The sequence below is a fragment of the Labrus bergylta genome, chromosome 23 (assembly GCF_963930695.1).
Source record: "Labrus bergylta chromosome 23, fLabBer1.1, whole genome shotgun sequence".
NCBI lineage: Eukaryota > Metazoa > Chordata > Actinopteri > Labriformes > Labridae > Labrus > Labrus bergylta.
This window is the reverse complement of record NC_089217.1, coordinates 18,628,695-18,654,812: the sequence shown is the minus strand read 5'-3', so window position 1 is coordinate 18,654,812 and position 26,118 is coordinate 18,628,695. Positions and strand designations below refer to the sequence as shown.

At 39.3% G+C, this 26,118-nt stretch overlaps 1 protein-coding gene across 4 annotated transcripts in view; it reads left to right on the top strand.

Moving 5' to 3' along the window:
• Positions 1-1,210: 1,210 nt before the first annotated feature.
• Positions 1,211-26,118, top strand: part of LOC110005142 (NXPE family member 3-like) — a 54,122-nt gene continuing 29,214 nt past the window's right edge. Inside the window, exons 1-6 of one of the 4 annotated variants that reach the window (XM_065951335.1) lie at positions 1,220-1,354; positions 4,561-5,013; positions 6,475-6,770; positions 7,110-7,180; positions 8,400-8,606; positions 8,687-10,308. In XM_065951335.1, coding sequence (XP_065807407.1) covers positions 1,274-1,354; positions 4,561-5,013; positions 6,475-6,770; positions 7,110-7,180; positions 8,400-8,606; positions 8,687-9,231 — 1,653 coding nt within the window. In that variant the 5' untranslated portion in view covers positions 1,220-1,273 and the 3' untranslated portion in view covers positions 9,232-10,308. Of the gene's footprint in view, positions 1,355-2,331; positions 5,014-6,474; positions 6,771-7,109; positions 7,181-8,399; positions 8,607-8,686; positions 10,309-26,118 lie in introns of those variants that run through there. The other 3 variants (XM_065951336.1, XM_065951337.1, XM_065951338.1) reach the window with 3 other exon arrangements.

Genomic DNA, 26,118 nt, shown 5'->3' with positions numbered 1-26,118 from the left:
TACTGAGGTAAGACATGATGTTCTTCATTCAGTAACATTGAAGTTATCCTGTGTGTTTCAACGATACAACTTCCCCTATCTAAAGATAACTTTCTGATCCTAGCTGTCTCTCTTGCTCTCTCCTGTAAATAAACAGTTCCACAGCGCCCCTACAGGCCTGGAGCACTTCCGTTTAAGGCTGAACTTACAGCGTTTCTGTGTTTGCCGCGCGTTTCAGCCTTTGCATTTGTTGTGGTAGTTTGCATTTGCTTTTGAATGTGCAGCGTTTCTGTAGATGCTGCACGTTTTTCTAAATGTATGTCGTTTCATCAGTTGCTGATTGTTTGACCCCTACCGGCCACCGTACACATGAGTCACAGAGTTGATCAGGTTAATTAAATATATAATATCTAAAATTACACATCATGATTTTTTTTAATCAACAAAGTAACAAGTGAAACTGAAGAAAAAACATTGAGGAATAAATGGAACAGAATTAGAATCTGAAACGTAATTGTGTTAAAGTATAAAGTAACAAAATAGTACCAATTAAAAATAATCTTTAGTTAGGCTAAATGTATGTTTCCTTCATGCAAGCATTACTGTGTGCCTGAAGGGAAACTAACCCTACCTTACATGCAACCTATTTTCCACAAATTACTTCACTACTTCATGAGCTCAGATTTCCTGATCATGTAACATTAGCACACCTGACTGTGACAATTTGATGCTTAGTGTGAACTAGGGCTGTCAGCAGAAGTGAATTGTTTTAGATTAATTGAGGTCCCAAATGAATGCAATCTGATGATATTTTGTCCCTTTGGTCACACTGTGGATAAGCCTCCGTTGTGTCTCTCTGTAGGCACAGTGATGGAAAGAACAACACAGCTGCGTCTTTGAATGTCTCATTTCAATTGTAGGCAGCTCAGTTTAAAAGTCAAATGTAATATCCACCGTTTGACATCAACATTTCACTATTCTTACTGTTCATTTTAGCTGTTATATTTGGTTTTTGACCTGTAACAAGTTGGCTTTTTCTGATCCACAAGGTGATCCTTACTTTATACCAAAATAAAAGCAGGGTCGAATTCAAACAGCAAGTACTCTCAACTTAAGACAGTACAAACATTTAAAATAAATAAAACTTCTGTTAATAATCTGTGACTAACTTCAGTGTCTTCAAGAAGGATTCATGATAAACTTAACAGAGTCTGTTTCCCCTTTTTGTTGTTTTCATCCAGTACCAGAGGAGGACTCACCATGTGCCTAAAAGGATTTGAGTAACCATGTCAACATGAAACTTCTGAAGACCTGTGTCATCCTTCTCCTTCTGACTGTGTTGTTCTTTGTACTAAGAAACATGGACCTGCTGCAGGTGAGAACTGGGATTAGTGGCAACACTTTGAAGATGGGCTGATGATTACAGGGGATTATTTTCAACAGTGTCTTTCAATGTACTCTTCACAACATTCATGGTTTTTATTTGCAAATAAACACAATTTCACTTGAAGGTTATGTTGCTTAAAACATTTTGCTCAGTGATTCTCTGAATCACTGGAGGATGGGATAATGGGGTGAAAAGCTGTGAATGCATTAATGACATACACACATACTTGATGCCATCCCTGCATAATTTGCACCTTGGGCCACCTGTCACAAAAAGTCTGAACACGACCTTGCTTACAAAAGACATCAACTTCAAGAAACGGAAAAAGAATCACAGATTTTTACTTTATTGAGTAGTTAAAAGGTCAAAAGTAAGGTCAGTTATAAAAGGTCTATCATGCTCTGTAGAACAAAAAAAAGCAACATTAGTCACCCCTGTCCACTGTTTGGACCCATTTAAACCCACTATAATAATTATTTTTGAACTTATGGCCATAGTAGCATAGAAACGTAAGTTTTGTTGTTATAGGCAATCAATCTGTAGACCACACTTCAAATTTGTAGATTTTACAATTTTTTTATCACATTTTTCAATTTTAGCCCAACAGCACAAATACATGCATTTTTTCTAGTAACCACAAGGAACAGTGTTGAAGCTCATACAGCCCATTATTTCTTGTTCAAAGTTATCCTATATTATTTGTTTGGGAATTAGATGGGGGGGAAAGACTTTATAGGATCATAATAATGACTAACATATTGGTGATCATATCGAAACAACAATGGTCTTTTTACATACCTTGAAGTCACTTTGATTAGAAATTGATAAAAAGCATGTAATCATTTTTAGCTGTTTAATTTCTGTGTCCAATTTTTGGACATTGGGTGCTATGTGTAACATTTATTTTAGGGGCGCCTGAGTTAAAGAATTATCTGAGCACAGTTCTTGTTGTTGTTTTTTTTAAACAACAACAAAATATGATCATATCAATAGCTTTAATCCTGTTGGATTACTTTACTACCGGGACCTGATGATATCAGGGAGGTATCATGACTTTTTTAATGTTCAACTGATCTTCAGAAAAGATTTAGGGCCCGGTCTTTCTTTCGGGGTGCATAGTCCCGCATAACGAATCATGCAAATAACTTTTCAAGTCGAGTTTTCATATTGTTAATTATTACAACCCTGATTCCTAAAAGTTGGGACCCTGTGTAAAATGGAAATAAAAATAGAAGGTGATTATAGAGGTCAGATCTTAAAAAGTCCTTCACTCACCTGTGGTAAGTGTAGCCTTGGTCAGGAAGAGTTGATGTCAACAGACTGTGGCTAACTTTCATCAGGTGTTTCTACCCTCTTCCTCCTGACTGTCTCCTCTCTCCAACAAACAAGAGGCTCTCTCAGCCACCTCCCCCATCCTGCGGTCTGCAGTCTTCCTCTCCTTTCCTGTCACACCCATGGCTGTGATAATCCTCTACACTGACTGAGCCAGGAATCCTCTACATCTGACTTCGATTGGGAATAGCCACGCCTGCCAACCTTTTCCCCAACAGTCTTGCAAAAGGTCTTGGTATTTTGCACTCTTTGTTTCAAAGGCAAGGTCGTAGACTTCTTCCCAATGTTGGCTTCTTTTGAATATGGCGTCTCTTGAGTCTCTCCTGCTCCAAGGTGTTAGCTAGTGTCATGAGCACCTTGTCATGGCGCCATCTGTTTGGGTTGTGGTGGTCACTGGGAGGTCATCCATAAAACCTCTTTTTGGGGGTTGTCATATGTCCAACTCCATTCTTGGCCCTCAAACATCTTTCCCTGCAGCTGTTATAGGGAGGTTGTGCAGCCAGTAAAAATACCCTTTTCCAAGTCTTATCACAGAGTTGTCAACTGGTCTGTTCGGAACCGTAACTGGATGTCTCAAAGTAGCTGGTGATAATTTCATTGATGTGCTCGGGGATGTGGTTGTGGTCTAATGCTGCGTAGATGAAGGCATGATGAAATGATCCGTATGCGTTTGCCAAATCATACCACACCACTGTCAGGTTGTCCTTGCCTGCTTTGGCCTCCGGGATCATTTTGACTGATGTGTGTTCCAGGCACCTGCATCCGCAGACACCTGGTATCCCACCTTTCTGTATAGATAGGCTAGGATAGTACTTTATTGATTCCCAGAGGGGAAATTTGGGCGTTCCCTCAGCTTTCTTCAAGCATGATGGAATACTGCCTTTTTTCCAGATCCTCACAACAGCTTCCATAGCCTTGTAAGGAGCATCTCGCACTAATTACATACTTTGTAGGGTATACCGCTAGGTCCGGGGGCAGATGCTGTTCTGTTCCGGCCTTCTTCTGATGATGATTTGTTAAAGGTTGAAACACCATTTCAGATTCAAAGTGAGTAACATGATTGGGTACAAAAAGAGCATCGCAGAGTAGCCCAATCTTTAAAAACATTTTTTTTTTTTTTTTTTTTTTAAAGATTTATTTTTGGGCTTTCTGTGCCTTTATTGTAAGGATAGTGGATAGAGTCGGAAATCAGTTAAAGAAGTCATTTCAGGACCTTTCCGATAGAAAAGGAAAGCTGTCATTAAAAGTAACCCATGAACACCAAGATTCCTTCAAGTGTTTGTGTCGGCATGTCGACTTGTCCCCACCCCCCCAACGCTGTAAACCTAGGGGAAACACTGAACAAGGTACTCGGGCCAATTTCTTCACCCCTGTTCCTCTTGAAATTTAAATATTGGAATTTGTGTTTAAGGCCCATTTCTGGTGCATGATTAACCCATCACTTATATAAACCTGGTCTAAAGTCAATAGTGCAGTATTGTATTTTTAAAGCATACCTTGTTTGATAGAAAGATGCCATACAGAATCACATTTGAAGAGTGGAGTGTGAAGAGTGTCCAACCAGGGCCTGGTTTATTTAAATGTCTTCCATCAAATTAGCAATGTGGCCAGAGGTAGACAATCTAGTTGAAGAAAGAAAAAATGTTATTTGGTTGTGCCACCATTATGCAATGGAACTTAGAAAAAGTGGAATGGAGCAGGCCGTGTCAATCATGCACTTAAGATCAAGAAATGTAAACTACCATTGCCCTTAGGAATAGTTTTCCCTCAAAAATCCCTCATCTTTCTTCAGTTTATTTTATCTTACGAAATTTGTTTGATGCCTCTCTGTCACCATCTCTCTTTTTTTAACCCCTTGCCAGCTAAATTATGAAGAAAACTTTGGCATCGTCCTCAAGAAAGTGACCTCTGCTCCTCGCACTGCTCCTCACACTGACAACTTCTGCACCTTCGAGCCGCTGTCCTTGGCAGATGCTAAGGAGGAACGCATGTTATTAGACTCCATTGCTTGGCCTGAAACTCCTCTTCTGCAAGCTCCTTTTTTATTTGACCAGACAAGTGATCCCGCCCACAGCATTTTCACCATTCTCCCAGGGAGGGGTGGAGTAGACCGGCATGTAGGAGACCAGCTGGAAGTTATGGTACAAATATACGACTTCCAAGGTAACCCCAAGAAGTCTGGAGGAGATGTCTTACTTGCTCGGTTGCACAACAGGGCACTTGAAGCAGGTGTGGCTGGACGAGTGGTGGATCACCTTAATGGCTCCTACTCTGCTGTATTCCCTTTACTCTGGGAAGGAAGTGCACATGTTGAGGTATAGTTCAAGGCTTTCTACTAAAATGGTATTGTAAAACAAGTGATGGTAAAGGAATCACCTATTGCAATGTGATTGTCCTGTAGGTCATTTAATTAATGGAATCGAAACCATTTTCCCTGACTTACTTTTGCCAACAAACAACAACATAAAGTAAAAAAAAAGACATTGTGGAAGTTTTAAAAACTGCAGTTCCTCCATTTACCTCTTGAGGCAGTCAATTAAATTAAAATAGCTTTATTGGCATTAATGTGTAAAATATATTACCAAAGCATATACTAACAACACATAATAATATAATAATAGTAATGAAAAGTAATAATAAGCAATTAAATATTCTAATAATGAAAAAAAAGTGTCATTTATTATTTTATAGTGTTGCATGTGTATGAGTGTATTTGTGCCTTTGACTGTGTGTGTGTGTAGTCACACACTCTAATGACTTAATCCCCATTGATTCCTGTGTTAAAATGCCCATCTTTACCAGTTTTGTACAAAATGGTATTCCTCATTTCTGGACTACTTTACATTGAGGAAATGTATTCACCATAAGAGTTACATGTATTAACTCCTCAAAGATAGTCTAGCTTTTTTCTAAAAAATAAATATATATACTTGCCACCTGCATACATGTGTGGTGGTGACTGTGCCTGCAGAGGCCCTGTCCTATGCCTGTATTTTAATGGGTTTTTTTTTTTGGGGGGGGGGGGGTTCCCCAAGTCAATGTCAGGGTGTAGGAATTAGGTGTTTAGGAATGGAAAGGAATTCAGTGATTGGACGCGATTTTAAACAGGCAAACATGACGGACGTGGACATAGTGACAAAGAAGAGAAAATACTACCATAGTAAGGCGAACACTGACTGGCAATACGTCAGGGTGATTTATTTATGCACACACTCAGGATATTGATTTAAAGTACAAGACGCTTTCAGAACTGCATTAAAAGTACTAATAAGTTGAAATTGATACTAAGGTAGATTGTGAATTGTTTGATAGAAAACAGGCAAATCTATTGTTTGAGAAGATGGCTGCCTACAGTGGTAAGAAAAAAAAGTTATACCGGGCTCCTGATAGCCGAGCAGTTATACACATGCCCCCTTTACAGAGATGGTCCTCTTTGTAGCAGCCTGGGGGGGAATGTGACCTTGGGTCATTGCTGAATGTCATCCCCCTCTACATCCTCCCAACATTTCCTATCTGTTGTCATCTGTCCTATCTACTAAAGGCGAGACAGGTGAAAAAATATGACTTTAAGTTCAACTTTCCAGCTAGTAGAGAGTTTACCATTTCCTTCAATCTTATCGTTTACATTAAATAAATTATTAACTTCAGTCAGCTGACACCAAAAATAGAAATTAATTATCTTGAAAACATTGTTTTAACAATCAAATTATACACAAAAAATAGCATGCAAAGGGTGTATGCTATACCTTTAAAGCTCTTGTGTTTTGTTTTATCAGGTGACGCTTGTCCACTCAAGCGAGGCTGTCACAGTTCTGCACAGGCTGAATAGAGAACATCCTGAAAGGGTTCTCTTTAAAAGCCTCTTCCGCTCAGGTTCAAGCTCTGAAACTACCTCCTGTAATGTTTGCCTACGTCAAACCAACCAGCCACAGTGCAACTACTCTGACCTCCGTACAGGCGAGCCTTGGTTCTGCTACAAGCCAAAGAAGCTGAGCTGTGATGACAGGATTAACCACATGAGAGACGGATTCAATGTAAGACTTAAGGACAAAGAGGAGAAGCTTTTCCAAAGGTGAGGGAGCACAGCAGTAGAAAAGTTGCATCTAGTTTTGTAATGACTGTAAGTATATAGTATGTGTCACCTGCTGGAAAATGTTGTTTGTAACTACAGGTGGCAAAGATGAAATCTTAAGATGTTTATAGTGTAAGATAATACCTACCAAAATACTTAATCTGAACAATTAAAGTTGACACTCATCAACAAAACTATGAAGTGTATATTTTCAGTCCAAATATGGAGGCAGAGTAATTTAATAAAACTAAAGTGTTACCATTTGTTAAATCACGTTTGACATTTACATAATGTAGTGTGTTTAGAAGATTCTTAATAATGGGAGTTTTTCCCCCCCAGCAAAGTCAACCTGAAAGTCTTCATTCACTCTTCAGGACCGGCCAATGTCATGGTGCTGCCTCCAATGAAAGGTAAAGCACAACTTTTCGACTTTCACCAGAGAGATATTTTAAAGATATCCATGTGAACTTGAAAAGAAAAATGGTTTGGTAAAAATAAATAAAACCTTCCTCTTTGTATTCCAGCCAGAGCATTGGCGGAATGAAGTACTACACAATAAAAAAATAAAGTGACAATAGCTGTTTATCTCTTTGCCTTGTAGAAAAGATATCCCATATAAAGAAAAAATAAATAAACTAACCAGATTCTATCTACAAAACTGAGATAGAGCTGCAAGCATTTATTTCATTTACGCTCAAAACAAGATTTATTTTAAGTACTATTAAAGAGGACATATTATAGCCCTTTTCAAACAGTCCCCTGTGGTCTAAATGAAACATCTGTGCTGTGCTTCGGTCAAAATATAACATGAATCAAGCACCAGAGGAGGTTTGTGACCCTGTATAAACCAGCTCTCTCAGAACGCTCCGGTTTGGTGTGTGTGTCTCTTTAAATGCAATGAGCCGCCTTGAGTTTTCCTGGTAGACATCAATCCTCTGTAGAAAGACTTAAAATGGCAGACCTGCGCAAAAGTTTTGTTCTAGGCTGGGGATGGAGTCCATGGGTGGAGATATCAGGGGTAGGGAGGGTATTCTTTTTTTTTTTACCAGAATCCAGCTTTTGACATCACAAGCTGAGAAAATTTGAAACGGAGCATTATTCTCTGTCTTGTAAAACTTATGCAGACTACAAACAAAGGACGGGATGGATTTATTTCATATTTTGTGGGTCAGTAGACTCTCAGGTTACCCAAATATATGTTCAAAAACACTGTACAAGTGGATTTGTCATAAAATGTCCCCTTTAAAAATACTAAACTAATTAACATCTGTAAATATTTAGCTTTCAATAATCAACATTTTCTTATAAAATGAATTTGGTATCATTTACCTTAACCACAATAAACATGTGCATTCGAGACATACACTGTCCTGCTGAGCACTTTAATGCATATTTTTCTGCTGCTCAGACAAATCCAATAAATACACTTATCTGCACTGGAAAAAAGCTAAAACTGAGTCTTTTGTAAAAATTTGAATGAATACTTTTTTGTGTTATATTATGATGTTCTCTCAAGTGAAATAAGCAAGGTAAAGGAGAGACCATGTTTTGGTCTTTTTATGGGATCTGTTAACAATACATGATAAAACAATGACTTTAATAACCAAAAGCTTGATCAGTATGTTTTAGGGCAACCTGAGGTCGATCAAGGCAAAGGGAAGTCTGGACTCTCTGGGTATTACTACCAGGGTGTGTGGCGATCACTAGGTGGCACCAAAGTCCACCAATTCAACAACTCCTCTGCCATCAGCCAGTGTCTGAAAGGAAAGGTGGTCCACATGTATGGAGACTCCACCCTAAGGCAGTGGTTTGAGTACTTTGATGCTTCACTTCCAGGTAGTTGATTCACAGTAATTTCAGGTGAAAGTTTATTATTTATATAACAGCTAAACTTGTTCCTTCTGTCATACTTTCAGATGCTAAGGAGATTAACCAGAATAGTCCGAAGCAAACTGGACCTTACATGATATGGGACAATGCAAAAAACATCTTGGTAACATACCGTGTCCATGGTCCTCCTCTTAGTTTTATCTACATCCCAACCAGTGAGCTGCGTTACATTGCAAATGAAATTGACGGGTTGGTAGGTGGCACCAACACAGTTGTAGTTTTTAGCGTCTGGGCCCACTTCAGCCCTTTCCCAATTGAGCTCTACATCAGACGACTTCAGAGCATCCGCAGGGCGGTGATTCGTCTGTTGAACAGGGCTCCAGACACGCTGGTGGTCATCAGGACTGCAAACCTCAGAGGTTTAACACCTTCTGAATCGTTAAACTACAGTGACTGGTACACACTACAGCTGGACAAGGTGCTCAGAGCTGTGTTCAAAGGATTTAATGTTCGACTAGTGGACGCTTGGGAGATGACTCTGGCCCACCACCTGCCTCACAACATTCACCCAGGCCGTCCTATTGTTAAGAATATGATTGACATTCTCTTGTCCTACATATGCACCAAATAGGGCTAATAGATGTGCATTTGTTCAGAGAGAGAGTTAATATCTCAATCAATTAATCTTTATTTGTATAGAGCTAATTCATACCAAATGTTATCTCAAGACAATTTACCAAATAGTAGGTTAAAGGCCTTGCTCTTTGTTATCTCAAAAGACCCAGTATTAATCCATCACAAGAAAACACAAGGAAATCGCCTCCTGAAACCAGAAATACAATATTGCATTGACTCCTGCTGCCATTTCCCTCTTCATCTGCCACGGAAAAGCTGCCCAAATCTGTTGAACAGAATAGCCAGGGCAGCTGTGGCTCAGTTGGTAGAGTCGTCGCCTCTCAACCGGAAGGTCGAGGGTTGAGCAACATGTTTGATGTGTCCTTGGGCAAGACACTTGACCCTGAATTGCTCCTGCTGCTTCAGCGGCGGTGTATGAATGGGATTAGGTGGTGTAAAAGTGTAGTGTAGTCGGAAGACTAGAAAAGTGCTATATAAGCTCATCTTACCATTGAAGATCAACCTTGCAACAATCACCAGGAAAGTGATCCCAGTGTAAGAGGCTTTTGTTGGGGCAGAAATAGTTTTAGGAAGTGTTTGTTATGGTAACAACTGATAATTGTCCTGTTATCTGTTGTTAGCTGCTACATTTCTTTTATTGTTGCTGAACTGCTGTGTTCGCCTAACTGTGTGTTTTATTCACCGCTGTGCTAGCTTCCCATCAGAACGACCAGTGTACCCGCCGCTGAATCAAAGTCCGGCCACTGGCTTTCTGGTGTGTAAGTTATAGTTACTGAACTTATCTCGGAGAGTTCAAGAAGGCCGAGCCACACGGCTCCCTTTGTTCTTTGTCCACCATTTTATCCCCATGTGACATCACCACATGGCTTTTTCTCATTCTCTCACTCTAACTCTCTCTCTCTCTCACACACACACACACACACACACAACTACACTTTTACACTTCTTCCACAAGCCTTGCATGATAATGTTTGTTTGCTTAGATTAGTTTATAATAGTTCTTTTTTTTTATAAAGTTCATCAATTTTGGATTGATGTTGCTTTGTTTAAATAAATTCTGTTATAATTTTAAGAGAGCAGTTGTTTGTGATTACTGGTGTATTTACATTGTGATATAAGCTGGGTGCGAGGGCTTTGTGTACGGATTTCACGCCTTCAATTTATTAAATATAGTTATTAATAATATTAGTAATTAAGTAACTAATTTGAGACTGATCTGAGTGATATTTTGGTTATATTTCCCTGATTACAGGGTGGTGCCCCAAACGAGATTAAACATAGTTTAATGATATTGTTATTTAATTATTAATAATTCTATATAAGTATTAAAGAATATAACCAAAGTTGACTTGATACAACCCCAACACTTTCTTGAGGAAGATGAAAAATTAATCTGACAAGGGGTCGAAAAAAAGGAGGATGGTTACAACGATGTATCAAACAAATGGACTAATTTAAACTAAAAGAGGATGGAAGATTTTTCAAATATACTGCCATGATCTCTACACAAGAAAAAAAGTTACAGGATTGCAAGGGATTTAATATGTGGATGTCAGTGGACAAAAAAACATCAACTGCATCTTGACTTCACAAAAACAAGCCACTCTGCAATGCTCTTCCATCAGCTGTTATTTAAAGCATTTTACAACTTTTATACTATTTTGTTGCCACTGTCCCAACTGTTTCAAACATGTCTTCACCATCAAATTTAACTACAATTGATTATTAAATGGAAAATGACTTCCCCTCCCAGTCTTTTCTGTGGTTAATTGATGCACCGTGCTCCGGCATCTGGCAAAAATAGAAGCCTTGTGTAACTGCTACGGATTGCTCCGGACTGGCCGAGCTGAGACAGTGGAAGCTGGTGGAATTTGGCCGTCAGACACACTCTGGCTTAGCATTGAAAAAAGTTTTTGTTACTCCCCAACAGGCCTTAGCTTTCATAGACGTCCCATTAGGGGACATTCAAATGGTTAAATGGACCAGAGTCACACCAAATATGTGGACGAAAGTAAAAACATCTTTTGGTTTGCAATCTCGGAACTAACTTACATTGAATTCATAAAGCGTTTTACTCCCTTCCATACAGATGCAGGATTTAGGAAATGATCAGAATATGAACTCACTAAGCTACAGCAACTCCACAGGGATAGAAGTCTAAAATTTGAACAGTTAAATAGGAATTCACACTTCCTAACACTGATTTCTTTATATATTTACAGTTCAGGACATTTTCCACTAAGCATAAAGAATGGAATAAAGTCTTATACCCACTTGAATTGAGGAGTTTCTGTTTATAGCATCATAAACAGAAACATGAAACTAACTGATGTTGTGATGGTTTTGGTTACTCTTCATGAATTGATTTCCTCCCATTAAATGCTGTTCAGGCATCCTTTAGGAAAAAACTGAGCTCATCAATCAGTTTTAGCTCATCAAACATGTTTTTCCTTTTTTCAACAGGAACACTCAAAAACTCAAAGACTTTATATTATTATATTCAAAACTTAAATTTAAATGGATCTCTCCACCCCAATTGACATGTGAAAACTGGAAATGTGATTTTGAAAGGGGAAGAATTCTGATCGTTGTTTATGCACTACAAGATAAATAAATAAAAATGTTTTGCATTATAGAGTTGCATGATGTCCACTCTAGTGGACACTTCTGTAACTTCAGAATTACTATTAATAACAAAATTAAAAAAACATATTCAACATTTCATGTCTTAAGAAGTCACAGTGCAGAATCAATTGTCACATTTTAAGAGTATTTAAAGTCTAACTAAATCACATTTGACCTTTTAACTGCTTAATCATGTAAATACCTGTGATTCTTTTTTTTTATTGCATGCAGGGATGGCATCAAGTTTGTGTGCATGTCATGTATGCATTTTCCCTGCTGTCTCCAATGAGTATTTATTTAATTACTACTAGCAATAAAGTATCATTAAGATGTTATTTTCTGTGAAAATGTCATAACTTTAAAGACTTACACGGAAAACACAAGTTTTCCCAGTTTGAATCTTCAAGGAATATATTTTTTTTAAATGTATTTGTTAGGGACAGTGCATATTATTAAACAGCTGTAACAATTACAGCTGTAAAAAATTATAGCAGAAGTGCTAGTTTCCATCTGTTGTCCCTAGGCAGGTAACAGAGAAAGATAAAATACAAATACAAAGGCACGAGTGACACAAGACAATAATAGAGTTTAAAGGTGGTCACAGATTTGGTTTTCTTTTATCCACTGTTTGAGTTGCGTTTTGAAGGTTGCATATGTTTGTGAGTCTCTTATTGTGAGTGGGAGAATATTCCAATATTCAGTTCCTTTGACTGACAGAACAGTTTGTCCGAATGTAGTGCGTCTGTATGGGACCTCACAGTCTCCTCGGGCTGTGGCCCTGTTGCCGATCCCACTGGCAGACTTCAGCTTTATAAAGTCCTTCAAAGGAAGAGGAGCAAGTCCGTGCAAAGTTTTATATATAAAACATGCATTTTTAAAATGGACAAAATCATGAAAATTTAGTAAATTATGTTTATCTAAAACAGTGCAATGGTGAAATGAAAATGGCTTTTTGTCAAAGATTTTTATGGCCTTTTTAAAAAGAGATTGTATTGGTTTAAATGTTGTGCCAGCAGAAAGTGACCATGCGGTTATACAGTATTCAATATGTGAAAAAATCATCGAGTGTAAAAACATTCGAGCAGCATTGATAGTCATGAAGGATCTTATCTGTCTAAAACTGTTTATATTAAAATTTACCGTCTTTGTTAATTGTTTGATGTGTTTTTTAAATGTTAATGTTGGGTCCAATGTTAGGCCTAAATATTTCAACTCATGAGCTAGACTAAGCTCTACACCTTCCAGGTAAACGCCGGACTGCTGAAGGCTGGTTGGCTGTTTAGTGAACATCATGCAGACCGTTTTCTTTGCGTTTAATTGAAGACATGAATCTTTGACCCAGCTTTGCATTTGGGTCATGGCTGTTGTTAAAATTTGTGAAACTTCATGGGTATTTCTGCCCTATGTAAAAACAACGGCATCGTCAGCATATATTTGAATGTTTACATTTTTACACACTTCCAGAAGGTCATTTATATAAATAGTAAATAAAATAGGTCCCAAAATACTGCCTTGTGGGACCCCTGTTGGACAGTCAAGGTAAGAGGATTTGGTGCCAGAGATGGACACGCATTGTTTTCTAATTGATAAGTATGATTCAAACCAGAGTAGAGCTTCCTGGGAAAAATTGTAACAAGTTAATTTTGACATAAGAACACTATGGTTGACGGTATCAAAAGCTTCTTGAGGTCCAGGAATACAGCACCTACACGGACATTCCTATCAAGAAGGCTTTTGATTTTTTTCAACAAAAATGCAGTTTGCAGACTCTATAGAATGTTGGTTACGAAAACCAAACCGCATCGGATGCAGGGGTGTGTGGCCACTTCTCTGCTATTTTGGAGATTACAGGTAGAATACTGATAGGTCGGTAATTTGCCATTTCTGTTTTATCACCAGATTTAAAAATTGGGATGATAACAGCAAGCTTCCACGCTGAGGGCACTACACTTTGTTTAAAGGATAAATTAAGCAAATGTGTAATTGGTAAAATTAATGATTCTTTATACAATTTAAAAAAATGTGTGTCGAGTCCAGACACATCTTTGGATTTTGACCGTTTGAGGGATTTAATAATATTCATCACCTCTACTTCAGATATTTCCGCTATCTTAAAAGCCGCATGATTGGAATTAGGAAGGCTATGTATACAGTTGGGGGGGGTGAACTGTTGTGTTATCTCGTTAACTGAATTTATAAAGTATTTGTTCATTTCAGTGGCTATAGTTAAGGGATTTTGCACAGGTACGTTAAGTTCTATTTCAAAATTATCAGTGCCATTTTTAGGTTACCTACCAATTAGTTTATTAATATTTTGCCATATAACTTTGTTATTTCCTTTTGCATCTTCAATAATGGTCATGAAGAAATTTGCCTTCGCCCTCCGCATTGTGCTTATTACTTTATTTCTAATTGAAGTAAATCTCTGTTTGTCTGTGGTCAGACCTGATTTTAATGCTTTTTTAAGCAACATATCTCTGTCTTTCATTAGTTGTATGCATTCTTCATCTATCCAGGGCAGTGGATTCCTTTTATTTATTTTTTGTTTTCCCTTTCTCAGAAATGGTGACATTATTTAATTTAGTTTTAAACCAAATATACATCACAACCATTTTCTATATTTTCACTCATGAGAGTTTCACTCCAGTCACTCTCTTTGAGAGCTGCGTCCAGACTTTGGAAGAATTTGGTTTTGTGGAATGAACTGATGACAACTTCTAGTTGTGTATGAGTTGGGAAATCTTGTTTTTGAGAGTTTTCGTGAGAACAAAATTATATTATGATCTGAGATTCCTGTTAGTAGATTGTAGTTTTTTTTAAATTCTTTCAAGATGATTTGTAAATAATAAGTCTATTCTGGTTGAGGAACGAGGAGTTATTCTGGTGGGTTTATCTATTATTTGTTTAAGATTAAATTGGCCAGTAATTTGCTTGAGATTTGTTCTATCCTTCTTATCATCCCAGTTAATATTTAAGTCACCCATGATAATCAACTCTTTGTCTAAGTTACAATAGTCCAGAAGAAGTTCCAGTTGATCATAAAAACCTATCTTTGCAGATGGCTTCCAGTAAATACAAATTACAATAAATGACTTTTCATATGAAAGAGAAATAGTCACACACATACATTCAAGTCCAAATTCACTAGGCCATTCAATTTGCTCACATTTTAAGGTGTTTTTAATGTATAAGAGAACCCCCCACCCCTGCCCTTAACCCTGTCTCTTCTAAAGGTGTTGTATCCAGGTATATTTATTACAGCTTCTGGAGAGGAGCGAGTGAGCCATGTTTCTGTCAGTCCTAAAAAGTCAACATTAGAATTGCCTAATATATGTTGTAGTTGTTCCCGTTTTTGAGTCATGCTCCTGATGTTTAAGTGTCCCCCAAATAAGCCACGGGCTTGCACTTTGGATCCCAGACTGTTTTAGCTTGATAGAGTGTTTGAAATAATTTTGTAGCGCGATGCTGTTTCATTACTGGGTTCCTCAGTTTGATATCCTTGCACTGCTGGTGGCGTGAATCTGCTAGCTGTGGTTGCAGCCCTGCCAGTTGTGGTTGTAGCCCGGCTGGCTGTGGTTGTAGCCTGGCTGGCTGAGGTTGTTGCCCAGTTAGCTGTGGTTGTAGCCCTGCTAGCTGTGGATGCAGCCCTGCTAGCTTTGGATGTAGCCCTGCTAGCTGTGGTTGTAGCCATGCTAACTGTGGATGTAGCCCTGCTAACTGTGGTTGTAGCCCTGCTAGCTGTGGTTGTAGCCCAGTTAGCTGTAGTTGTAGCCCAATTAGCTGTGGTGGTAGCCCAATTAGCTGTGGTTGAAGCCCGGCTGGCTGTGGTTGTAGCCCATTTAGCTGTGGTTGTAGCCCAATTAGCTGTGGTTGAAGCCTGGCTGGCTGAGGTTGTAGCCCAATTAGCTGTGGTTGTAGCCCAATTAGCTGTGGTTGAAGCCTGGCTGGCTGAGGTTGTAGCCCAGTTAGCTGTGGTTGTAGCCCGGCTAGCTGTTGTTGTAGCCCGGCTGGCTTTGGTTGTAACCCTGCTAGCTGTGGTTGTAGCCCAGTTAGCTGTGGTTGTAGCCCAGCTGGCTGTCGTTGTAGCCCAATTAGATGTGATTGTAGCCAGGCTGGCTGTGGTTGTAGCCCTGCTAGCTGTGGTTGTAGCCCAGTTAGCTGTGAAGGTTTAGCATCCAGGTGGTTTAAGTTCATTGAAGGTCCAGGATTTATTTCAACATCACCAGCCAGGAGCAGTATTATCAGAAGATGTACAATTCCCAAGAAAGGTTTAGGTTTGTTCAACTGTTCATGTTTACCTGAGGGTGGCCTTGCACGTCCATTGTCCAGTCGTCTTGTGAAGAGAAGGTGTTGACTCTTCTTGGCTAGGTAGAGGACTTGGTCACCATTTTTATTCATTTTTGGTGTAAGTGTTAGGCAAAAGATACATGCAGATGATAGAGTTCAGACCAGGAGGCAGAGCTGCAGTCTTACACGCTTCTCTGCGCCTCCCTTAGATCTGTCTCCCAGTCACTATAGCTGTAATTCTGAATCGAACTGTAGTTATACTATAGGTACTGTGTCTGTCCCCCGGCCCAGACCCGTTTTTGTAAGTCATCCAAACGGCGTAAATCGTCAAAATCTCATCAGAATCAAGACTACGAATATGATTTTGCTAAAAAACCAGAAGATTCACTGCGGACTTTTGAACATTAGGTCCTTAGCATCCAAATCTCTTTTAGTGAATGATTTGATACCTGGCTGTGTCAAGATTAATATGTTAGTTTGAATGAATCCACTCCTCCCAGTCATTTTTGTACTCATATACCTCGAGACACCGGACGAGGTGGTGGAGTAGCAGCTATTTTTAATTCTGGACTTCCAGTTAACCCTCGACCAAAGCTGAATTTTTCTTCTTTTGAAAGCCTTGTTCTTAGTTTTTCACATCCAGTCTCAAGAACCTTTCAGCCAGTTCTAGTTGTTGTAGTTTACCGTCCTCCTCTGAGCTTCTATCAGAATTTGCAGAATCTTTATCAGATTTAGTCCTTAGCAGTGATAGAATAATTGTTGTAGGTGACTTCAATATCCATGTGGATGTTGATAATGATAGCCTGAGCACAGCTTTCATGTCACTATTAGACTCTATTGGTTTCACACAGGGTGGAAACGAACTTACTCATCATTTCAACCACACTTTGGATCTTGTTTTAGCTTATGGCATTGAAATCCATAACCTTACAGTTTTCCTAGAAAATCCTCTTCTATCAGACCATTTTTTTTTATTACATTCGACTTTGTCCTACCAGAATTACCTCTGCTCGGAAGAGGTGTGCTCTCTAGAAGTTTGTCGGATAGTGCTGTGGCTAGATTTAAGGAAGCTATTTTAGCTGTTTTTGATTCAGTACCGTGTTTCAACCCAGTTGGAAACTCTTATGATAGCTTTAGTCCCTCTCAGCTAGATCAGTTTGTTGAAAGTGCAATGGATTCACTGAGAGTTACTCTTGATTCGATTGCACCCCTGAAACACAAGGTTGTCAAGCGGCGGAGAGTGGCTCCATGGTTCAAATCAGAAACCTGTACTCTAAAACAATCGTCGCGGAATTTTGAAAGAATATGGCGCTCGACCAAAATGGTAGAATCTCGTTTTTTTCTGGCAGGATAGTCATAGAAGATATATGAAGGCTCTACGTCACGCTCGAGCTGCCTACTACTCCTCTCTAATCGAGGAAAACAAAGGCAATCCTAGATACCTTTTCAGCACTGTAGCCAGGCTGACAGAGAGTCATGGCTCCATTGAACCTTGTATTCCTCTAGCCCTCAGCAGTAATGACTTCCTGAGCTTTTTCAACAACAAAATTCTAGACATCAGGGACAAAATTGGTAACCTCCTGCCCTTACCTGGTGCGGATACATCTGATACAGTAGAGACAGTTCCAGGACCAGATATTAGTCTCAACTGTTTTTCTCCAATCGACCTTTCAGAGCTATATTCCATTTTTTCTGCGTCAAAACCGTCAACCTGTCTTTTGGACCCAATCCCAACCAAGCTGTTTAAGGAAGTTTTTCCCTTAGTTAACAACTCTATATTAGTTATGATCAATTCGTCTTTACTGGCAGGCTATGTACCCCAGGCATTTAAAGTAACGGTAATCAAACCTCTACTTAAAAAGCCTACTCTGGATTCAGGAACTCTGGCTAACTACAGGCCTATATCCAACCTTCCTTTTCTCTCGAAGATCCTGGAGAAGGTGGTAGCTAAACAGCTGTGTGACTTTCTCCATGACAACAGTTTATTTGAGGAGTTTCAGTCAGGATTTAGAGTCCACCATAGCACTGAGACTGCACTAGTTAGAGTTACAAACGATCTACTTCTAGCTTCAGACAGGGACTTCTGTCTGTGCTCGTCTTGTTAGGTCTAAGTGCTGCCTTTGACACCATTGACCATCGGATCCTGTTGTATAGACTGGAGCATTTGCTTGGAATTACAGGGACTGCTTTAAGTTGGTTTGAATCCTACTTATCAGACCAATCTTAGTTTGTACATGTTAATGATGAGTCCTCTATTCACACTAAAGTTTGCCATGGAGTCCCACAAAGTTCAGTGCTTGGACCAATTCTCTTTACATTATATATGCTTCCTCTGGGAAATATTATGAGGAAACACTCCATACAGTTTCATGGTTATGCAGATGATACTCAGCTGTATGTATCAATGAAGCCCGATGGCACCAGTCAGTTATGTCAGCTAGAAACGTGCCTTAAGGACGTTAGGACCTGGATGACCAGAAATGTTTTGCTACTTAACTCAGACAAGACTGAAGTTATTGTGCTAGGCCCTAAGAACCTCAGAGAGACTTTTTCTAGTGATTTGACTGTCCTTAATGACATCAGACTGACATCTAGCACCACTGTAAGGAATCTAGGAGTTCTTTTTGATCAAGATATGTCTTTGAGCTCTCACATCAGACAAGTTTCAAGAACAGCCTATTTTCACCTTCGTAATATATCCAAGATCAGGAATATCCTGTCGCAAAATGATGCAGAAAAACTAGTTCATGCATTTGTTACCTCAAGACTGGATTATTGTAACTCTCTTTTGTCAGGGTGCTCTGGCAAGTCCCTAAAGACTCTTCAACTGGTCCAGAACGCTGCAGCTCGTGTACTGACCAGAACCAGGAAATGGGACCACATCACTCCTGTCCTGGCTTCAGCCACATGGTGACCTTTTAGCCACATGGTGAGTCCTCTGGTACTGGATTAAAACAACAAAAAGGGGAAACAGACTCTGTGTTAAGTTTATCATATGAATTCTTCTTGAAGATACTTAACTCAGTCATAAAAACCTCTGAATATTTATAGTGTGTTATCATGTCTAGCTTTCAACATCAAACTAATCTAGTCAATCAAGAATGTGATAATTATATGTTGCCAAACAGGGAGTTTACCTCTAAATGGAGGACTATTTTTAACTAGATTTATCAAACTGAACATGTGCTTTTTAGCTGATGGGATCATAGATTGATAAAGTATGATATATGACATGGGGTTTTATATCAGAGCTTGAACTCAAACAGTGAAGAGTATCTCCTATCCCTAAAGTATCCAGTAACAAAACAAGTAAATGTGATACAGGGGTTCAATTAAAAACAAAAATCAGAAGCAAAGAGCTTAAAGCATGCAGCATAAAAGAGGTATAGAAAACGTTAAAAAATATCTTCAAAATAGACACTAATAGAAACATGTTGTTTTCCCAGCATCTATAAAATTAAACAGAAGTTACACCCAAACAAAATAAAGATGAAGACGACGGCTACCCTTCATAAGATTTTCCTCCCTACATTCAACCATTGTTTAGATATCCAGTGATGTGTCAAAATCTGGATGATAATGAATAAAAACGCCAGCTCAAACAACAGATAACAAAGCAGTTTTACAGGAACTTTGCTCACTAACAGGTGAGCAGCATCCTTTCCCAGTTCACTGCCCTGGGTAAATAAAAAATAATAATTTACTATTAAAGGTCACAAATGCATAATATCTCCATCTTTTGTCTGCTCCACTCCTCCGAAAAATGGAGTAAATGTATTTACTTAGGTTCGGTAGCAGGATCACGCCTAAAACCACACCTGTATTTACCTGACAGCCTATTTACACCTGGTCACCTCACCACATCCCGTTTGTCTCAGATCCTTCTACCCACCCCCCCTTCCCTACTTCTCATCCATTCACTCTCCTTCCTCATCTGTTTTTAGATATCCAGTGATGTGTCAAAATCTGGATGATAATGAATAAAAACGCCAGCTCAAACAACAGATAACAAAGCAGTTTTACAGGAACTTTGCTCACTAACAGGTGAGCAGCATCCTTTCCCAGTTCACTGCCCTGGGTAAATAAAAAATAATAATTTACTATTAAAGGTCACAAATGCATAATATCTCCATCTTTTGTCTGCTCCACTCCTCCGAAAAATGGAGTAAATGTATTTACTTAGGTTCGGTAGCAGGATCACGCCTAAAACCACACCTGTATTTACCTGACAGCCTATTTACACCTGGTCACCTCACCACATCCCGTTTGTCTCAGATCCTTCTACCCACCCCCCCTTCCCTACTTCTCATCCATTCACTCTCCTTCCTCATCTGTTCCCTTGTTGTGGATTTTTCTGTTGGTAATAAAAGATCTCAAGTCAAAGTCTTTTGTCTTTGTGTATTTTATTGCATATAGTAAGAGTTGTTTTGCAAAAGGGGTAATCAGCTACAAAAGTAACATCAGTCACAAGTGCAAGATTCCCGGGGCAGTCCCGGTTGCAGAGCATATTTATACATTCACAGGGTGTAGGTATATTGCATATACATGAGTAATACATGGTCATTGGTTTCAGCTTGCCCTAGTGGCTACAGCTTCTTCTAGTTTGCCTGGTGATTTATCTATGCAAGCTTCTTTATAAGGTACCTGGTACGGTGGAACACGAACAGCAACTCCTTTGTCATATGAATGACCTGGTCACCTCACCACATCCCGTTTGTCTCAGATCCTTCTACCCACCCCCCCTTCCCTACTTCTCATCCATTCACTCTCCTTCCTCATCTGTTTTTAGATATCCAGTGATGTGTCAAAATCTGGATGATAATGAATAAAAACGCCAGCTCAAACAACAGATAACAAAGCAGTTTTACAGGAACTTTGCTCACTAACAGGTGAGCAGCATCCTTTCCCAGTTCACTGCCCTGGGTAAATAAAAAATAATAATTTACTATTAAAGGTCACAAATGCATAATATCTCCATCTTTTGTCTGCTCCACTCCTCCGAAAAATGGAGTAAATGTATTTACTTAGGTTCGGTAGCAGGATCACGCCTAAAACCACACCTGTATTTACCTGACAGCCTATTTACACCTGGTCACCTCACCACATCCCGTTTGTCTCAGATCCTTCTACCCACCCCCCCTTCCCTACTTCTCATCCATTCACTCTCCTTCCTCATCTGTTCCCTTGTTGTGGATTTTTCTGTTGGTAATAAAAGATCTCAAGTCAAAGTCTTTTGTCTTTGTGTATTTTATTGCATATAGTAAGAGTTGTTTTGCAAAAGGGGTAATCAGCTACAAAAGTAACATCAGTCACAAGTGCAAGATTCCCGGGGCAGTCCCGGTTGCAGAGCATATTTATACATTCACAGGGTGTAGGTATATTGCATATACATGAGTAATACATGGTCATTGGTTTCAGCTTGCCCTAGTGGCTACAGCTTCTTCTAGTTTGCCTGGTGATTTATCTATGCAAGCTTCTTTATAAGGTACCTGGTACGGTGGAACACGAACAGCAACTCCTTTGTCAGGAGGGCACTGATTTAGGATCATGCTGTACTCAGATAATGAGGAGGGTACCTGTTGGAGATGCAGACCAAGGCCATACAGAGAAACAGTTTTTAATTGCTAAATGACGCACGAACATCTAAGTCTTTTAAGTTCAAGGATGACAGACAGACAGTATTTTTCCACTACACTCTCCTTCCTCATCCCTTCTCTCCCCCCTCATCCCTTCCCATCCAACTTGACACACACCTCTCCCTCGTCTCTCTCACTTCAGGTACAGTCTGGGGCCGTAATCAGTTTGGGTGGATCCATACCTGAGACGGAACCCCCACTCTGAGTCTCTCGCTTGCCCGATCAACCTCCTAGATCAGCCTGAAAGACAATGGCCATCTCACACCTACACCCCTCTCATACACATACATCTGTCAATATATCTTACATTTACAATTCACATTAAATGTTCAAACTAATACTGTTGTGACATGGTCCTTTCTAGTGAATTGGTGCTTAAACAGGCCGTTTTCCCTTCATGACATATCAAAGGGCAGTAACCCTTCTCCCAGATGGGTGGCAGTCCAACAGCTAGGTGTTTGTTCTGCCCTCTGATTGACCACCAACATCTCCTGTCTCAGGGTTAGAGTGGAGAGGTGAGAGATAGTATTGAAGAAGAAGTATGAAGATGGCACCAGTTCAGAATAAAGTGCTAGTATTCACAAAGAATGACTGCAATAGTACGGGGCAGAATACCTGGGGGCCATTCTCTAGCACAAGAAATATGACTCAATCATCAGTGTGATTAGGCTAGATGTTGACTGGTGAAAAAAAAAAAACAAGCCAAACAAAATAATCACCCTGACACACATGTTCATTTGTGAAATTCTCCTGTATGTGTAAACAAAACGTTGCCTCACATCTCGTCACCATAAGATAAGGGATTATCTGCCATCGTATGGTGATCGGCTAGCTGTTTTTGGATACTGCAAACGCAAGGAAAACGAACCAAGGAGTCGCAAGATGAAGGTTTTTGTGCGGCTTAGAGGAAAACTATCAAGAAGCAAGGGTGAGCATGTGCCTGAAAGAGAGCATCACACTATTCCAAAGAACGGCCAAAAGAATCAGAGAAAAATTGAGATAGGATGGATGCATTTCAGAGAAGGAGGATTTGTGCAGGTACACACCAAAAAGGGCGGAGGGACCAGAAAAGAGAGTGTCTCAACGGAAAGTAAAAAAAAGAACTTGCTAGAAAAGGCTCTGCACTTGTTTTTTCCAGATGGAAAAATGCAGAGGGTACCCTTACTGATTTTGACATTGATTTGACCAATTTTCAGCAGCATTCATTGGACGATACTATCACAGTTGGAGAACTGTATGAAAAGACAAAGTTACCTCTCTTACGTTTCTATTTAACAATCAAGAAGCAAGACATACAGTGCACTTTAGGAAATGTCTTCAAAGTGCCATACCAACCCGGTATCTTGCCGAAACGTGTAATAGACACGTTGGTCCACTAGAGGATGCGTGTCAGTGTCATGCATTGCCTGTCTTCAGCGTCAAATGTTCACGCCTGTGATCTGTGCCATACCAGCAGGGGGCGATAATTTACTCAATGTCAACATCCTTCGCGGACAAAAGAGAAGCTTTTCAGTGTATTCCAAACCTCCTTCCTGTCAGGTAAGAGTAATTACCCGGGATTAACATTTATTATTAACTTATTATTAACCTAAGTTTGAAATATTTGAGGTTGCCTATGACTGTTTTTCATGCTAAATACATGTCGTTTGGTGGTAGAGAGCCAAGGTTATTAACATGAGAGGAAATTGAAGTAGTAACGTAATGAAAATGCATTTAGCTGCCCAGCTAGTTTAAAGACTATCTCTACTTTAACGTTTTCTCAAATTAAACCTGATAAAGTTGGGCTAATATTATATCTAGCTAAGGTGGAAGTAGTATATCCCCCAGTACTAGATAGATCAGTATTTGGACCTGTTTCTGTGTAAACAGTGATCGTGTTAACTGGCGGTGTTATGGTGTGACCAGTGACCGTGTCATCTGATGGCTTACAGCCTAAAGTGCTCTTCGCGGTAACCGCAGATGATAAACATGAAAGGTGTCCACGTAAATGCCTAAAAATGCACTCTTTAGATACGTCTGTAAATGAATGATTTAACAAAAGAGGCTCTATCCGTTTCTATTCCGTTGTGAGCAGGACACCAACAGACGCGTTCGGCTGAAAGTCTCCAGTTAACGCGGTCACTATTTGCACCGTAACACCTGCCAGGCCATTTCTGTTTTAGCTTTTTATCTTTTGAACACAAAGGGCCATTTAATAAATCCTAACTTTTGTCAGGGGAGGTATTTTATCTATGGTCAGTATGGGAGGACTATTGAATAACTGGTTATATCAGTAAATGACATCGATGATTCTGACATGTTTCTCCAGATTAGTAACCTACGGCTTCTATATATCCCAACATTAGACTACTACATAATAGACTTTGGTTTAAATCAGCATAGCTTAGTTGGCATGCTCCTAACATGACAGCCAGTGGGAGCTGTATTTTCACTGGCTTCTATTTGTGATGTGGCTTTGATTTGATCATAAATTAAATAACAATTGAATACTGATATTCTTGCTGTTGTTTTTGTCAGAGTCTGCAGCTACCAGTGGTGACGACCAACATAATCTTCAGCTGTCAATTAAACAAATGTTTCTTGATGTCCATCAAAAAAAGCCAGCCTTTATAATCACACTGGTAAGTTGATAAGTCATTCAAAAATGTTCCATTTATATTACTTGCAGATGCATCATCTGGATTGTTTTGGTATCGAGAAGTCTATAGCTCACATACCTTATGTCTTGATTTAAAAGAAAGTAGGCCTGCCTTTTATGATATTCAAGTTATTTCATTTTCTTACATTTTGATTAATTGATTGTTTTTTCCGTTTTAAGAAGTAGTCTTTTAGTTTTCTGATATCTGCATACATATGCTTGTACATGTGTGTTTTCTGTTTGTATGTCAATAGACAGCAACAAAATTAGGCACCTTAGACGAAGGAAACTCCGGGAAAGAGAAGAAGAAAGTCATGGAAACAATAAATTTCCTTTATTCCAATTAACTCCAGCTCAATTTAAGTATGTGCGGCCAAAACCTGTCAATAGTCTGTCTGTGTGAAAACCCACTATATTTTGCAGGTTGAGATAATATGGTGCCAAGACAGTTCATTTTAAGAAATCAAGAGTTAGTTATAATCCCTGTTGCTAATTTCTATTTTGTTAGGTACATTTGGGGAAATACTTCCAGGCAGTACCTAGTTGGGCCTGCCTACTTGTAATTATACTAGAGCGAATTATGCAAGAAATGGTATCTCCCTACTTGAAGGTCCTCAAATCCATTTGTGAACAAACACAGTTAGTCTGATTATTTTATGTAGTGAAGTTAACTTCAGTGACAATGGCACTCCTACAGCATATCAGAACTTTAGATACATTTGTCTGTAGAACATGGTATTTCACAAATGTTATGAGGAAGTTGAAGATTCAAGGTAATGAAGTAGGAGGGGAAGAGCACTGGTTTTATGTTGTGGGGATAAAGAGTTGGCTCAGCTACATTCTGGGCCTGATTTTGACAACAAAGACAGAAAAGAGGTGGTAAAGAAGCTGAAGGCTGGACAAAGTGACTTGCCATCATTTTAAAACGTCTCCCTAAAGGACATCTTATTGTTAGGTTGTTAATGTTGGTGCCAGTTTAAGGTCTGTCTGGTGATTAAAATATAGCTTGAAGAATGGGCCTAACTGTTCTTGAAACATGGAAGGAGTTGGTCTGTCAAAAAGTACATCAGTCATATTTAATAGCAAATTGGAGAACATTTGTACAAACAGAAGGTCCATCATCACTTTGAGACTATTGATTGTTGCCTTCTGAATTCCTTGGCACTAAAACTAAAGCTGTCGTTCTTTATGAAAGTAAGTTTATGACTAGCTGGGCAACATTCCATTGATGGGAATGATGTAATTTCTCTTTTGTTTTTCTAGGCAGTGTCACTGAAGAGGGGCATCGTGGGCTACTATGTCTGCTTCAGAGAAGGCTTGTAGATGTTGAGGAGAAGTTCCAAGTTGTCTGCTCAAGTTACAGCCAGGCATTAGGAGCAAATGCTGTTTCTCTTCTGGAGGATGGGCCTGAGGAGATACTAGTGAACCATAATGAAGTAGATCATGAGAGTTCTGATGAGAGTGATTTGGAAACAGTGTGAATGAGTGGCTCTCATCTGGTGGGTTGAAGCAAATATTTTGAAATGTCGGGAACAATTACACAAAAACAATACAAATCAGGCAGGTTTCAGTAAGCTTCTTCAGAGTGAATAAATGAGGCTGTGTTGTATCATTGGAAGATGTTATTGTTTTTTTTAATTATCATAGACTGTAAATAGAATTATAAAGCCAGAGTTATGTCACCCATTGGTTTCTG